General features: G+C 50.7%; 1 protein-coding gene across 2 annotated transcripts; it reads right to left on the minus strand.

The window, feature by feature from the left end:
• Nucleotides 1–1492: 1492 nt before the first annotated feature.
• On the minus strand, nt 1493–13345 carry Serpinf2 (serpin family F member 2). Of its 2 annotated transcripts, none has more exons than XM_045158119.1 (10): nt 13224–13345; nt 11296–11452; nt 11104–11142; nt 10930–10992; nt 10552–10735; nt 9253–9396; nt 8902–9105; nt 8409–8551; nt 4070–4277; nt 1493–2645 (listed from the first exon to the last, which is right to left on the minus strand). In XM_045158119.1, the coding sequence occupies exons 2-10, from the start codon at nt 11356–11358 to the stop codon at nt 2233–2235; spliced, it is 1461 nt and encodes a 486-aa protein (XP_045014054.1). In that variant the 5' UTR covers nt 11359–11452; nt 13224–13345; the 3' UTR covers nt 1493–2232. The 2 variants fall into 2 exon arrangements, with proteins under 2 accessions (XP_045014054.1, XP_045014055.1); XM_045158120.1 differs by having other exon boundaries at nt 11296–11362; nt 13224–13259.
• Nucleotides 13346–14057: the final 712 nt, after the last annotated feature.

The following is a 14057-nucleotide window of genomic DNA, read 5'->3' on the forward strand; positions in this document are numbered from 1 at the left end:
AATATATATATATATATATATATATATATTTTTTTTTTTTTTTTTCAAGGTAAGGTCTCACTTTCTAGCCCAGGCTGACCTGAAATTCACTATGTAGTCTCAGGGTAGCCTTGAACTCACAGCAATCCACCTACCTCTACCTCCTGAGTGCCGCGATTAAAGGTGTGCACCACACACTGAAATTAAAATATTTGTTTAACAAGGTCTGGGGATGCACATGGTGAGGTATGTGTCTGGAGTTCGTGTGCAGTGGGTGAAGGTCCTGGCACCCATTCTCTCTCTCTCTCCCTCTCTCTTTCTGCAAATGAATAAATAAAAATAAAATATTTTGAAAGGTCTGGGCCTGGAGAGATGGCTTATCGGTTAAGGCGTTTGCCTACAAAGTCAAAGGATCCCAGTTCAATTCTCCATGTCCCATGTAAGCCAGATGCACCAGGGGCTCATGCATCTGGAGTTCATTTGCAGTGGCTGGAGACCGTGGCATGCCCATTCTCTCCCTCTTTCTCTCTCTCAAATAAATAAATAAATATTAAAAGCGGGGGTGGGGTGGGGCTGGAGAGACGGATTAGCTGTTAAGGTGTTTGCCTGCAAAGCCACAGGACCCAAGTTCAATTCCCCAGGACCCATGTAAACCAGATGCAAGGTGGCGCATGTGTCTAGGGTTTGTTTGCAGCAGCTAGAGACACTGGCACGCCCATACTCTCCCTCTATCTGCCTCTCCCTCTCTTTCTCTAATAAATGAAATAAATAAATAGACAAACAACGACCAAGTCATCCCCATGGTCCTAGAACCTTTCATGGACACTCCTGAGACTTCTGAGGTACTCTCCTTCAACTCCTTTAACTCCTGCTCTGATGTCACTTTCTGGGAAGGCCTTCCTTCCCTGCCCTGCCTGCTTCACTGTTCAACATCCACACCATGGATGTTCACCCTCTGATGTGTCATGCCCCCCTACACTGCCAGCTTAGCAGGGATCAAGGTAGGTGCTGCCACATGGACACCCTGCATTCATGTGCCACACTCAGAGGACCAACCCCTCCCCACCCTTGTGGACATCCATGCTGCCCCCAGCTCCTGAGCTCTCCCAGAGAAGGCTGTCTGCCCTACATTAAGGTACCCCCAGCTTGGATCCCCCAAATCCTCTGCCAGTCTCCAGCTGTCACCCTGCCCCCGGCTGGCAGGCGCCAGCTCGTGACAGAGCAGATGGGGTGTAATTAGAAACTCAGCTAGCTACCTAATTGCCAGTTCTCAAAAACTGGGAGGCTGGCGCTATTCTGAGCTGCCCTTGTTGCTGGCTGCCTGAGGCATGCAGAGAAGGAAGAGCAAAGAGCTGAGCCAGGCTGGCATGGAGGTGGCCCTAGAGAAGGCTGGCAAGTGGCCAGAGACCAAACGTGGCACAGAGAGGGTTCAGCGTAGTCTGCCCTGTGGCTGCCCCCCGCCACCCCCACTTGCTCCCAACCATGCCCAGAACAGTGACGTCAAACCCTCCAGGCCCATTCATTCTTTATTCTGGTGGCATAAAAGCCACTACAAAAACTTTACAAAAGAGCCTTAGGGAGCTAATGGGGTCCTTCCTTGCCTTAGCCCCTGAGCTACCTGGCAGAGGAAGACAACAGGACACAGGAAGGAGGGCTATCCTGGCAGTGTTGGCATCTCAAAGGACCAGCGGGAGACGGCGGCGGTGGGATATGGGCAGGCCTGGAGGTCCTTAGCAAGTGATAATCTAGAGTCAGGTTAGGCCAACCTCCAGCCCTGGGGAAGAACGCAGGCCCAGCAAGGGCCAGAGGCTGGCACAGTGTCTGAGCTCAGGACAACACTCTCCCTCCACTAGTGTCTGTTTGTCCCCTTCCCAGCCGGGTGTTCGGGGGACATGTCCAAAGGTAGGCTCTCCCACATCTGCCTACAAACGTGGAGATATCCAGCAGATTTAAGGACTCATCTAACCTACCTCTAGCCAAAACTGGATCCGAAATCACCCTGCCACCCAGCCCCCAAAAGGACACACCCTGAACCCTTTTGGAAGAAGTAAAGATTCCTGATGCCCGCCCTCCTCCTGGCCCCACCCACCCACACAATTCCCGGGGAGCTGCTGGAAGAGAAAGTCTCCTCTCCTCCCAGGCTGCCTTCCCAGGCTCTCCCCGCCCCATCCCACAAAGCTGGCTGGGAAAAGCCACAGGAGTTGAGAGGCTGTTCCAGGCAAGGACTCAGGAGGCTGCTAGACAGGCCCCACCTCACTTGGGGCTGCTAAACTGGGGGTACTCCTCCTCCAGGGGTGATGCAAGTTTCAAATCTGGGCCCAGGGCTTTGTTTCTGTGGAGAAAGGCTTTTTTCTTGTGGAAGGAGTCCCTGTTGTTAGGGGAATCTTGCTGCTCCTGAAGCTGGGGCTGTGCAGTTGGGTTGGGGTTCCTCACACTGCCCACAAACAGAGGCAGGCCTACAGTGTCCTCCATTACTAAGAAGAGAAAGGGGCGGTTCACGCTGAAAGAGGAGAGGGACATGCGGGTCATGGCCGTGCTGGTGGCTGCGGCCGCTTCCACTCCGGCCTCACTGAGCTCCAGGGTGGACTGGTGCTGCACACTGGATACCACCAGCCTCTGGTCAGAGATCCCACGCAGGTCTGGGTCCTGAAACAGCTCCTGCAGGCCTGCCCAGAGCAGCAGATGGCTGGTCAGCACTGCCCCCAGGATACCTGGACTTGTCTGGCATCCTGAACTCACAGATTCCTGCTTAACACCTGCTGAACCTTGGAGTTTCAGCTTAGACGCTGTTTCCTCTAGGAAGCCTTCCCTAATCCCCGCCCCAGAGTCCGGACTCGGTCCCTGTTCAGTATTTTCCTAGGTGAGCTGGAGACACTCTCAACACTTACGATGGATTTTAAGTAACTGATTCCTCATGTGCCCACCCATTAAAATGAGCTCTAGGGCTGGAGAGATGGCTTAGTGGCTAAGGCACTTGCCTGCAAAGCCAAAGGACTCCCTAGGACCCATGTAAGCCAGATGCACAGGGGACACATGCATCTGGAGTTTGTTTGCAGGGGCTACAGGGGCTGGAGGCCCTAACGTGTCCATTTTCTCTGTGTCTTTCTTTCTTTCTCTCTCTCTTCTTTCTCTCTCTCTCTCTCAAATAAATAAGTATATTTTAAAATAAAATAAAGTGAGAGCTATACAGTAAAGTACCAGCACTACTTACTATAGTCCTGGGAATAAAGAAGTTGCTTAATGAATTTTTTTTAAGGTAGGGTCTCACTCTAGCCTAGACTGACCTGGAATTCACTCTATATCCCTAGAATGTCCTTGAATTTACTGTGACCCTTCAGCCTCAGACTCCTAAGTGCTGGGATTAAAGGCGACTGCCACCATGCTCAACCCTTTTCTTTTTTGTCAGTCAAGGCCTCATGGATACCTGTTGGCCTCAAACTTTCTATACAGTTGAGGATGACCTTAAACTTCTGATTCTCCTGTCTTCAACTCCTCAGTGCTGGGATCTCAGGTGGGCATCACCATGCGCAGTGTATGTGGTGCTGGGCATCAACGTATGACTTTGTGCCTGCTAGGCAAGCACTCTACCCACTGAGTCACTCTCCTTCCAGATGCGTCTATATAACAGCTCGATACCCCAGCTTCCCTCTTCCCCCTTCCAGGCTAGCCTGCGTGTGTGTGGCCAGCAAGACTCAGATCCCACACAGCACTCTTTCTTTCTTTTTTTTTTTTTTTTTTGGTTTTCTGAGGTAAGGTCTCACTGTAGCTGAGGCTGACCTGGAATTCACTGTTTTCTCAGGGTGGCCTCGAATTCACAGTGATCCTCCTACCTCTGCCTCCCGAGTGCTGGGACTAAAGGCGTGCACCACCACACTTGGTTTACACTGCACTCCTCACCCAGGACTTTTTGCACTGCTCAGTCTTAGGCTGTGGAGTTGGTCACCCCAGTTCTACCCAGGACAGAAAGTCTAGGGGAACATATTAAATGTTCTCATCCAGGATACAGGGCCACCCTTGACTCAGCTCTGCCAGCTGGAGAATTCTCACCCACCCTGCCCACCTGGGGCCACCCCATACCCAGCCTCCTTACCCAGCTGGCTGAGGGTAGCGACTAAGTCCAGCTGGTGTTTCAGATGTAGCTTGGGCAAGCGCACCTTGGTGGGCTTCTCTCGCAGTAAGGGCTGCTGGTACAGAGTGTCCCAGCTCAAGTTGGCCAGAACCTGGGACACGTTCCATTCAAAGTGAGTGGGCACCATGACCACAAAGCTCATGTTGTTCTTAAAGGGGAAATGAGCCACCTACAGATAAGAGGAGAGGAGAACATGAGCAACCAAGAAGCGTCCAAGTCTCACCAGGGTTTGGGCCAGCATGTGCTGCAATGCTCCTGAGACAGAGGGTCTAGGGTTCAAGCCCATCCTGATTAGGCGTGTGCATGTTCTCACTGCCCCTTCACTTCACTTGTAAAAAGGAGTCACGTCACTTGCCCTTTGCATGTTGACAGGTGAATGAAGGACATAATGCTTGATGCCTCTCAGCTCTCCATGTGTGGTGGTTTGAATGTATGGCCCCGTGGACTCAGGTGTTTTATTTATTTATTTTTTTTCAAAGTAGAGTCTCACTTTAGCCCAGGCTGACCTGGAATTCACTATGTAGTCTCAGAGTGGCCTTGAACACGTGGTAATCCTCCTACCTCTGCCTCCCGAGTGCTTGCTGGGATTAAAGGTGTGTGTCACCATGCTCGGCTTCAGGTGTCTTATTAAGATAGGGCTGGTGGGCTAGAGAAACGGCTTAGCAGATTAGGTACTGTGAAGCCTAAGGACCCAGGTTTGATTCCCCAGTACCCACAGAAAGCCAGATGCACAAGGTGGTGCATGCATCTGGAGTTCATTTATAGTGTAGCTGGAGGCCCTGGAGTGCCTATTCTGTGTGTATGTGTGTGTTTGCCTCTCTCTCTCTCTCTTTCCTCTCTCTGTCTCTCTCTGCATGAAAATAAATAAATAAAATATTTTTCAAAAACATCAAACAAGGGAGCCAGGCATGGTGGTGCACACCTTTAATGCCAGCACTGAGGAGGCAGAAGTAGGAGGATCTCCATGAGTTCGAGGCCACCCTGAGACTACATAGTGAATTCCAGGTCAGCCTGAGTTAGAGTGAGACCCTACCTTGAAACCTCCACCCCCCAAAATAAATCAAACAAGGGGCTGGAGAAATGGTTTGGCAGTTAAAGCACTTGCCTGCAAAACTTAAGGACCCAGGTTTGATTCCCTAGTACCCATGTAAGCCATATGCACAAGGTGGCACATGCATCTGGAGTTCGTTTGCAGTGCCTAGAGGCCCTAGCATGCTAATTTTCTCTCTCTATGTCTCTCTCTTTCTCAAATAAATTAATTAAATATCTAAAAAAAAAATCAAACAAAGCCAGGCATGATGGCACACACCTTTAATCCCAGCACTTGGGAGGCAGAGGTATGAGGATCGCTGAGAGTTCGTGGCCATTCTGAGACTATAGAGTGAATTCCACATCAACCTGGGCTAGAGGGAAGCCCTACTATGAAAAAAAAAAAAAAAAAAAAAAAAAAAAAAAAAAAATAGGTGGGCATAGTGGTGCACGCCTTTAATCCCAGCAGAGGTAGGAGGATCACCATGAGTTCAAGGTCACCCTGAGAAATCTAGGTCAGGTCAGTCTGAGCTACAGTGAGATCTTACCGTAACCCCCCCCCCCAAAAAAAAAAAAGCCAGGCGTGGTAGCACACACCATTAACCCCAGCACTTGGGGATGCAGAGGTAAGAGGATCACTGAGAGTTTGAGGCCACCCTAAGACTACATAGTGAATTCCAGGTCACCCTGAGCTAGAGCGAGAACATACCTCAGAAAACAAAACTAAAAAAAAAAAAAACAACTAGCCATCACATCTACCACAGCCATAGCTGCTACCCAGGGGATCAGTGTCCCAGCCAAGTGATCACATTTAGGTTAGAAGCAAGGGAGGCCTTACCTGAGATAGAATGGCACGGAACTGAGCCCAATCAGCACATTCTGTACAGGCTGTTGAGATATCCAGCCCATTCAGATCTTTCTAGAAGGATTTCATGACTGATCAGATCCAGTCTCCCAGGCTGAGGAGTGCTGAGACCCAGAGTGGCTGTGAGTTCCAGGGTGGGCTCTATGGTGCCCTACAACTTGCACGTCCTTGTAATAAACTCTCATCACCAAAAGTCACGTGGATCTCAGCTTAATGTCCCCTTCTTCAAAGAATTCTCTCTGACCCAGTCACTAACACGTAATCTCCCCCCTCCCGCTGCGGCCCTTCATAGAACTTGTCACTGTCTGAAATGGTCATGATATTGTGCCTCTTCCCTTCTAAGAGCAGAGCCCTGGTCTCTGCTATGCTATATTAAAACATATAGACTAGGGCTGCAGAGATGGCTTAGCAGTTAAGGCATTTGCCTGTGAAGCCTAAAACCCAGGTTCGATTCTCCAATACCCAAGAAAGCCAGATGCATAGGTGGCGCATGCATCTGGAGTTTGTTTGCAATGGCTGGAGACCCTGGTGCACCCATTGTCTGTCTGTCTGTCTGTCTGTCTCTCTCTCAAATAATAAATAAAGGGCTGGAGATATGGCTTAACGGTTAAGGCACTTGCCTACAAAGCCAAAGGACCCAGGCTCGATTCCCCAGGACCCACATAAGCCAGATGCACAAGATGGCATATGTGTCTGGAGTTTGTTTGCAGTGGCTGGATGCCCTGCATGCCCACTTTCTCTCTCCCTCTCTCTGCCTTTTTGTTTGTTTATTTTTATTTATTTAATTTAATTTAATTTAATTTATTTAATTGAGAGTGACCGACAGAGAGAAAGAGCCAGATAGAGAGAGAGAGATTGGGCACACCTGGGCCTCCAGCCACTACAAATGAACTCCAGATGCGTGCACCACTTTGTGCATCTGGCTAACATGGGTCCTGGGGAACTGAGCCTCGAACCGGGGTCCTTAGGCTTCACAGGCAAGCGCTTAAAACACTAAGCCATCTCTTCAGCCCATCTCTGCGTTTTAAAAAATTTTTTTGTTTATTTATTTATTTGAGAGCAACAAAGTGAGAAAGAGGCAGAGAGGGAGAGATTGAGAGAATGGGCACGCCAGGGCCTCCAGCCACTCCAATGAATTCCAGACTCGTGCGCCCCCTTGTGCATCTGGCTAACATGGGTCCTGGGGAATCAAGCCTTGAACCGGGGTCCTTTGGCTTCACAGACAAGCGGTTAACTACTAAGCCATCTCTCCAGCCCTCTCTGCCTCTTTTTCACTCTCTCAAATAACTTTAAAAAAAATTTTTTTAGCCGGGCGTGGTGCCGCACACCTTTAACCCCAGCATTTGGGAGGCAGGGGTAGGATAGTGGAGAGTTCAAGGTCACCCTGTGATTACATAGTGAATTCCAGGTCAGCCTGAGCTAGAGCGAGACCCTACCTCAGAAAACCAAATAAATAAATAACTAATTTTTTTTTCCTTTGTTTTTTTGAGGTAGGGTCTTGTTCTAGCCCAGGCTGACCTGGAATTCACTATGTAGTTTCAAGGTGTCTCAAACTCATGGTGATCTTCCCACTTCTGCCTTCCAAATGCTGGGATTAAAGGCATGTGCCACCACACCTGGCTTTAAAGGAGTTTTTTGTTTATTTTATTTGTTCTTGCTTTATTTATTTATTTATTTATTTATTTTGGCTTTTTCTCCCCTAGGCTGCTTTGGCGTGGTACCTATGCCACCATCTTAACCAGAAGTCCAAATCTGTTTTTATTTATTTATTTTAGAGACAGAATGGGACAACCAGGGCCTCTAGCCACTGCAAAAGAATACCAGACACATGTGCTACCACATGTGTCTGACTTATGTGGGTACTGGGAAATCAAACCTGAGTCCTTAGGCTTTGTAAGCAAGCACCTTAACCACTAAGCCATCTCTCCAGCCTGGAATAATTTCCCCCAATTTGGGGGAAATTATTTAAAAAAGAAAAAAAAGGAGGGTGGAGAAATGGCAAAGCCAAAGGACCCAGGTTCAATTCCCCAGGACCCATGTAAGCAAGATGCACAAGGGGGCACATGCATCTGGAGTTCATTTGCAGTGGCTGGAGACCCTTGGCATGCCCATTTTCTCTCTCTCTTCCCCTGCCTGTTTCTCTGTCTCAAAAAAAAAAAACAAAAAAAACAAAAAAAAAACACTACAGTATCTGGCACATAGTAGAGCCCAATACATTTTCCTTGAGTAAACGAACTTCAAAGAATCTTTAGCAGCGATGGAGCCATCGTAGAGCCTTCTGGAGCTACCTACCCCAGGAACATGATTCAAGAAAGATGGTGCACCCTCATTACCACTGTCACTGCTTCATAGCCTGCCCCCACCTCCTGGGACGAAGTCCTGCCTTCTGGGGCAACCCAGGGTGACCTGTATCTCGGGCTGCTCCAGCAAGAACCAGCGCAAAGGGTAGGAGTGTGCTTGCATCATGTCCACTGGCACCGTGAACTGCTCATCCAGGTGGAAGGAGTCTCGCTGGGTGAGGCTTGGGTCAAACTTGCTCCTCCAGAAACCTGTGACCAGGCGGGGGCAGAAGCCACATAGTTTGAGACTGCCTAACCTCTTACCCATCCCACAGAGAACCCATTCACGGGATGAGAAATAGAAACCAGTCTCCCAGGAGGAGCTTAGCTTGTTTCTCCATCCCCTGCAATGCCTCCCCTGGAACCTCCACTGGGGCTTTGCAACCCATTTCCTCCTGGAGTACTCTATCTTCAGCATCCTCAGAGCCAGCTCCTAGCCCCTCTCCTCACACACCCAGCCTCCTGCTTCGTGAAGCCCAGTACTCTCAGAAGAAAGCCTGCACTCAGCCATCAAGGCAGGGTAGGGGTGTCAGGGTGAGGGATTGAGAAGAGGAACACACCCTGAAAATGGATGGCATTGAGGAGAAGCAACACCGTGTTATCTGGAAGCTCAGACAGGAAATCCTCAATCTTCCCCTCTGTGGCCTCATTCACCCATTGGTTGATGTTCGCGAGGTCTTCCTCCTGCTTTCCTGTCAGTTTCATGGGCTTTGCACCAAAAAGTCTTTCTGATTGTTCCAGGAAATCCTTTTTGATGGGAAATCCTGCACACAAAGAACCACAGATTGATCTCAAGATCAGGGACCCACAGTCACCAATGCTTTACCTGGCTACCTGAGACCAAGCTCCTTTTGGTCAGCCTTGTCTGCCAGAGGGCACTACCTGGAAAGCTCTCTGACATGGACACCTACCTTTCTGCAGGTACATTCTGGCAGCCAGTCGGAGTGTCCCAGAGCCCAGGTTCTGGCTGAGGTGGCTTAGGAGGTGGGGAAGGCAGGCCTCAGAGTTCATGTGCAGCACCTGTTGTAAGGTCTGCAGCGTTTGGTTCTGAGCACCTGAAAGGAACCATGTGTGCTGAGGCCGGGCCAGGAGTTTTTCCCTCCCCACTGTCTGCTCCAGCCTTCTTGTATTCCCATGATGACAGGCCCACGAGCCATGGCGCTCCTTCCACACCCACTGCACTAAGTGACAGGATTCCAGAGTTCACCTTCTTTGCCTGTTTTTTTTTTTTTTTAAGGTAAGGTCTCTCACTAGCCCAAACTGACCTGGAATTCTCTATGTAGTCTCAAGTGGCCTCGAACTCACAGCAATCCTCCTACCTCTGTCTCCTGAGTGCTGGGATTAAAGGCACGTGCCACCACATCCAGCTTCTGCCCCTACCTCTCTGAGTACTAGAATTACAGTCTGGGGCTGAAGAGATGGTTTAGTGGCTAAGGCACTTGCCTGCAAACGCAAAGGACCTTGGTTCGGTTCCCCAGGACTCACGTAAGCCAGATGCACAAGATGGCACATGCATCTTGAGCTCATTTGCAGTAGCTGAAAGCCCTGGTGTGCCCATTCTCTCTCTCTCCCCCCCCCCTTTTTTCTCTCTTAAGTAAATAAATAAATAAATAGAAGTACAGACTTGCACCCATGATGTCTCGTTTATGTGGTGCTGGGAATAGAACTCAAGGCTTCATGCATGTGAGGCAAGCACTCTGTATCAACAGAGCTGTATCTTCAGCCCCTGAGTTCTGCTTTGATTTCTGCTGCTGACAGGCTAGGTGTCCCCACCTCAATCAAAGGACCCTCATTCTCTGGACCTTAGCTTCCCTCAGTGAGTCTCTCGTGTCCAGTGGGGGATTCAAACTTTTGCATAAAGCAGGACATGGTGGCAAATGCCTTTAGTCCCAGCACTTGGAAGGCAGAGGTAGGAGGATCACTGTGAGTTTGAGGCAACCCTGGGACTACAGAGTGAATTGCAGGTCAGCCTGGTCTAAAGCAAGACCCTACCTCCGGGGGGTGGAGGGGAATCACTTGTCTCTAAGCACATTCTCAGACCATGCCCTTGAGAATCTGACTCGCAGAAGTTAGTGACAGCTCAGACATCTGAATTTGACCAAATGTCCACATGACCCAGATAGAGGCAATGGCCACTGCAAAAGCAAACCTCTGCAGCACCAGGTGCCTGGTGACCTCCCAGTTCTGCTAGACAGGCGCTGCGGCAGTACCTAGTGCCAAGTGAGACAGTGCCAGGGCCACACTCAGAGGTGACAGGATGAGGTTGGGGCTGGTGGATGATCGGGCCACCTTAGAGACCAGATCGGCAGTGAAAGTCATCATGGCCCGGGCCAGCCTGTGGGTCTCCTCTGCAGTCGGGGTACTCTTGCAGTCTCCTGGAGACCTTTTCAGCACCTAGAAGCACAGGTCAGGGGTCACTGGGGTGATGGGTCAGTGCCAGGATCTCAATATCCTCACTGCCCTGTGCTGAAGGCCCCTTGGGAACCCCTGAGCCCCAGCCCCGCGGCCATACTTCCCCAAGTGCCCTGGCCCCTGGTGACTGGCCCTCTTCCCTCTGCCCACTCTTCCCCAGCCCCACCTGGTTGTACCTGGTTGCCCGACTTGAGGAGGGCAAGTGGGCTCAGCTTCTGCTGGGTCTGCTCAATAACTGGCTGCAGAAAGGAGGAAGTGGATGGGACAGTAACCCTTCCCGCTTGTCCCCACCCTTCCCAAGCCACAGGTGAGACATTGGGTCACCCCCCCCCCAACATTCTTCACAATACCTGCTGGCCCAGGAGCCCCACGGTGCCCACAGGAGAGAACTGTTAAGGAAGAGGCAAACAGGACAGGGGAGTCCCCTCAAAGCCAAGCCCTCCAGAGATCCAGCACTCCTCCCCCTCCACCCGGCTCGCCTCCCCCACACTTGTCCTGCCCCAGCATCTTCTCTTCCCACGCAGCCCTCAGCCCAGCCTCACCATGGAGCAAGGGCCTTGCAGACAGGACAAGCTGAGCACCAGGAGCCCCCGGAGCAGCGCCATGTTCCTGCGTCCAAGCGTTAGGAAGACTCAGTTCCCACCTTGGTCTCACACCAGGCGATGGATTCCTACTCACGGGTTCACTGCCCCCTCCAAGCTGCAGAACCAAGACCCATACTCAAAACACGGCCATGGTTCTCAATCTGGGTGGGGGGATTTATTTCCCCGCCACTTGCACCCTTGTAGCTTCTGATTTTGGGGAGGGTGTTTTGAGGTGGGGTCTCATACTAGCCCAGGCTGACCTGAAATTCACTGTGTAGTCTCAGGGTGGCCTTGAACTCACGGCGATCCTCCTACCTCTGCTTCCCGAGTGCTGGGATTAAAGGCATGCGCCACCACACCTGACACTTTCTGATTTTTCACATTTCATACAGTGAGGACATTTTGATCAACAGGGGTTATTAGTCCTCATTCTTCCAGGCCTTCTATTATGGATCAGATCTGGATTGAATCTAAGCTCTGCCTCCTGCCAGACTTTGACATCTCTTGGGCTTTGCCTGATCTTGTAAAATATCTTGCAGACATCCATCCTCCTCCCACTTGGATTATAAAGACCAAAATAAGAGCTGTATAAAAGCCAAGTATGGGGGCTGGAGAGATGGCTTAGCGGTTAAGCGCTTGCCTGTGAAGCCTAAGGACCCCGGTTCGAGGCTCGGTTCCCCAGGTCCCACGTTAGCCAGATGCACAAGGGGGCGCACGCGTCTGGAGTTCGTTTGCAGAGGCTGGAAGCCCTGGCGCGCCCATTCTCTCTCCCCCTCTACCTGTCTTTCTCTCTGTGTCTGTCGCTCTCAAATAAATAAATAAAAATTTTAAAAAAAAAGATTACCATTTAAAAGCCAAGTATGGGGGCTGAAGAGATAGTTAAAGGCACTTGCTTGGTGAAGTCTGACAACCTGGGTGCAATTCCCTAGTGCCCATGCAAAGGCAGATGCAAAAAGTGATACATGGGTCTGGCGTTCATTTGCAGCAGCACTGGGCTCTGGTAAGTCCATTCTCTTTCTTTCTCTCTCTTTCTTGCACTCACTCTCTTTCCCTCCCTCTCTACAAATAAATTAAAAAAACTTTTTTTTTCTTTAAAAGCCAAGTATGTGCTGGGCATGGTGGTGCACACCTTCAATCCCAGCACTCAAGAGGCAGAGGTAGGAGGATTGCTGTGAGTTCAAAGCCACCCTGAGACTACATAGTAAATTCCAGGTAAGCCTGGGCTAATGTGAGTTCCTACCTAGGAAAAAAAGCCAAGTATAGTGCCTGGCACTCAGTGCCAAGCCTCCAGGAAAGGCTACCATCCCAGACCTCACTTCCAACCTGCTGTCTGTTTTATCAGCCTTTCTCACGCAAGACAGGCCCTGCCCACAAGAGAGGACAGGCCTGTGCGCACTGAGCAGGGTTGGCAGGGCGGCCAGAAACCTGCTTTGTTGATCTAGTAGCAAAGCCCAATGAATGACTCTGGTCCAAACACCTTTGGACTTACGGGAACCACAGGCCTCATCTCCACTCTGAACCTATTTTGCTCCAGGGTGCTTTCGGGGAAGCCAGGCAGATGTGTGGGGATGGGAAGGTCTTGGTCTAGAGCCTCAACCCTGCCGCAGGGGCCAACTCTTCTGGAAGATCCATCAGCCTCATCACACACAAGGGTTCTTAGCTAAGGGCCCAGCCCCCAATGTAAGTATTTGAATCTTTCTGGCAAGAAAAGGCCTCTAGTTCTGAGGTTCTGAGGGATCCCTCCTTGCGCTCCCATCTCCGCTCACCACCACGCCAGGGGTCTATAAAGCTACAGGCCTTCTTCAATTCAGCCCAGACCTCTTAGCCGAGTGGGCCACTCCCCACCTCCTCCGCTGAGAGGCAGAATGCACCACCCTCCATCCTACCTCTGCAGGCTCCCTGCCGCGGCACGCGCTGTTCCTCTGGCCCCACTTAGATGCTTCCCACTCTCTACCCAGCCCCGCCAGCCAGCCTAGCTCTCCCCTCCCACCAGGACCTTTGCTCCTAGCCAACCTCTGTTCAGCTTGCTTTCTCTGCTGGTAAATATTGACCCGCACATCCGGTTAAACATTGATACAGAAGCCCCTTTTCCATCAGGCCTTCTAATATTTTTTTAAATGTTTTATTTGAGAGAAAGAGTGCAGAGAGAGAGAGAGAGAATGGGTGTACCAAGGCCTCCAGCCACCACAAGCGAACTCCAGACACATGCACAACCTTGTGCATCTGGCTTACGTGGGCCCTGGGGAATGGAACCTAGGTCTTTTGGCTTTGCAGGCAAACACCTTAACCACAAAGCCATCTCTCCAACCCTAGGGCTTCTAATCTTACAATGACCACCCAAAGCCCCCATGGACTTGGGTCCCACCTGAGCCTGGAAAAGGTTGTTTCAAGGGCAGATATATGAGGAGGCTGGGTCTGGCCAGCCAAGAGGATGGATCCAAGATGCACAGGGGGCCGGGCGTGGTGGTGCACGCCTTTAATCCCAGCACTCGGGAGGCAGAGGTAGGAGGATCGTCATGAGTTCAAGGCCACCCTGAGACTACATAGTGAGTTCCAGGCCAGCCTGGACTAGAGTGAGACTCTACCTCAGGAAAAAAAAAAAAAAAAAAAAAAAAAAACAAGATACACAGGGGGTTGAGCATCATGGCAAACCTTCTAATAACACCACACGATGGGGCTATTCCCTGGTCGATTAGGCTCAGGGAGGCTATGTCACCTGC

Source organism: Jaculus jaculus, chromosome 9 (genome assembly GCF_020740685.1).
Source record: "Jaculus jaculus isolate mJacJac1 chromosome 9, mJacJac1.mat.Y.cur, whole genome shotgun sequence".
Taxonomy (NCBI): domain Eukaryota; kingdom Metazoa; phylum Chordata; class Mammalia; order Rodentia; family Dipodidae; genus Jaculus; species Jaculus jaculus.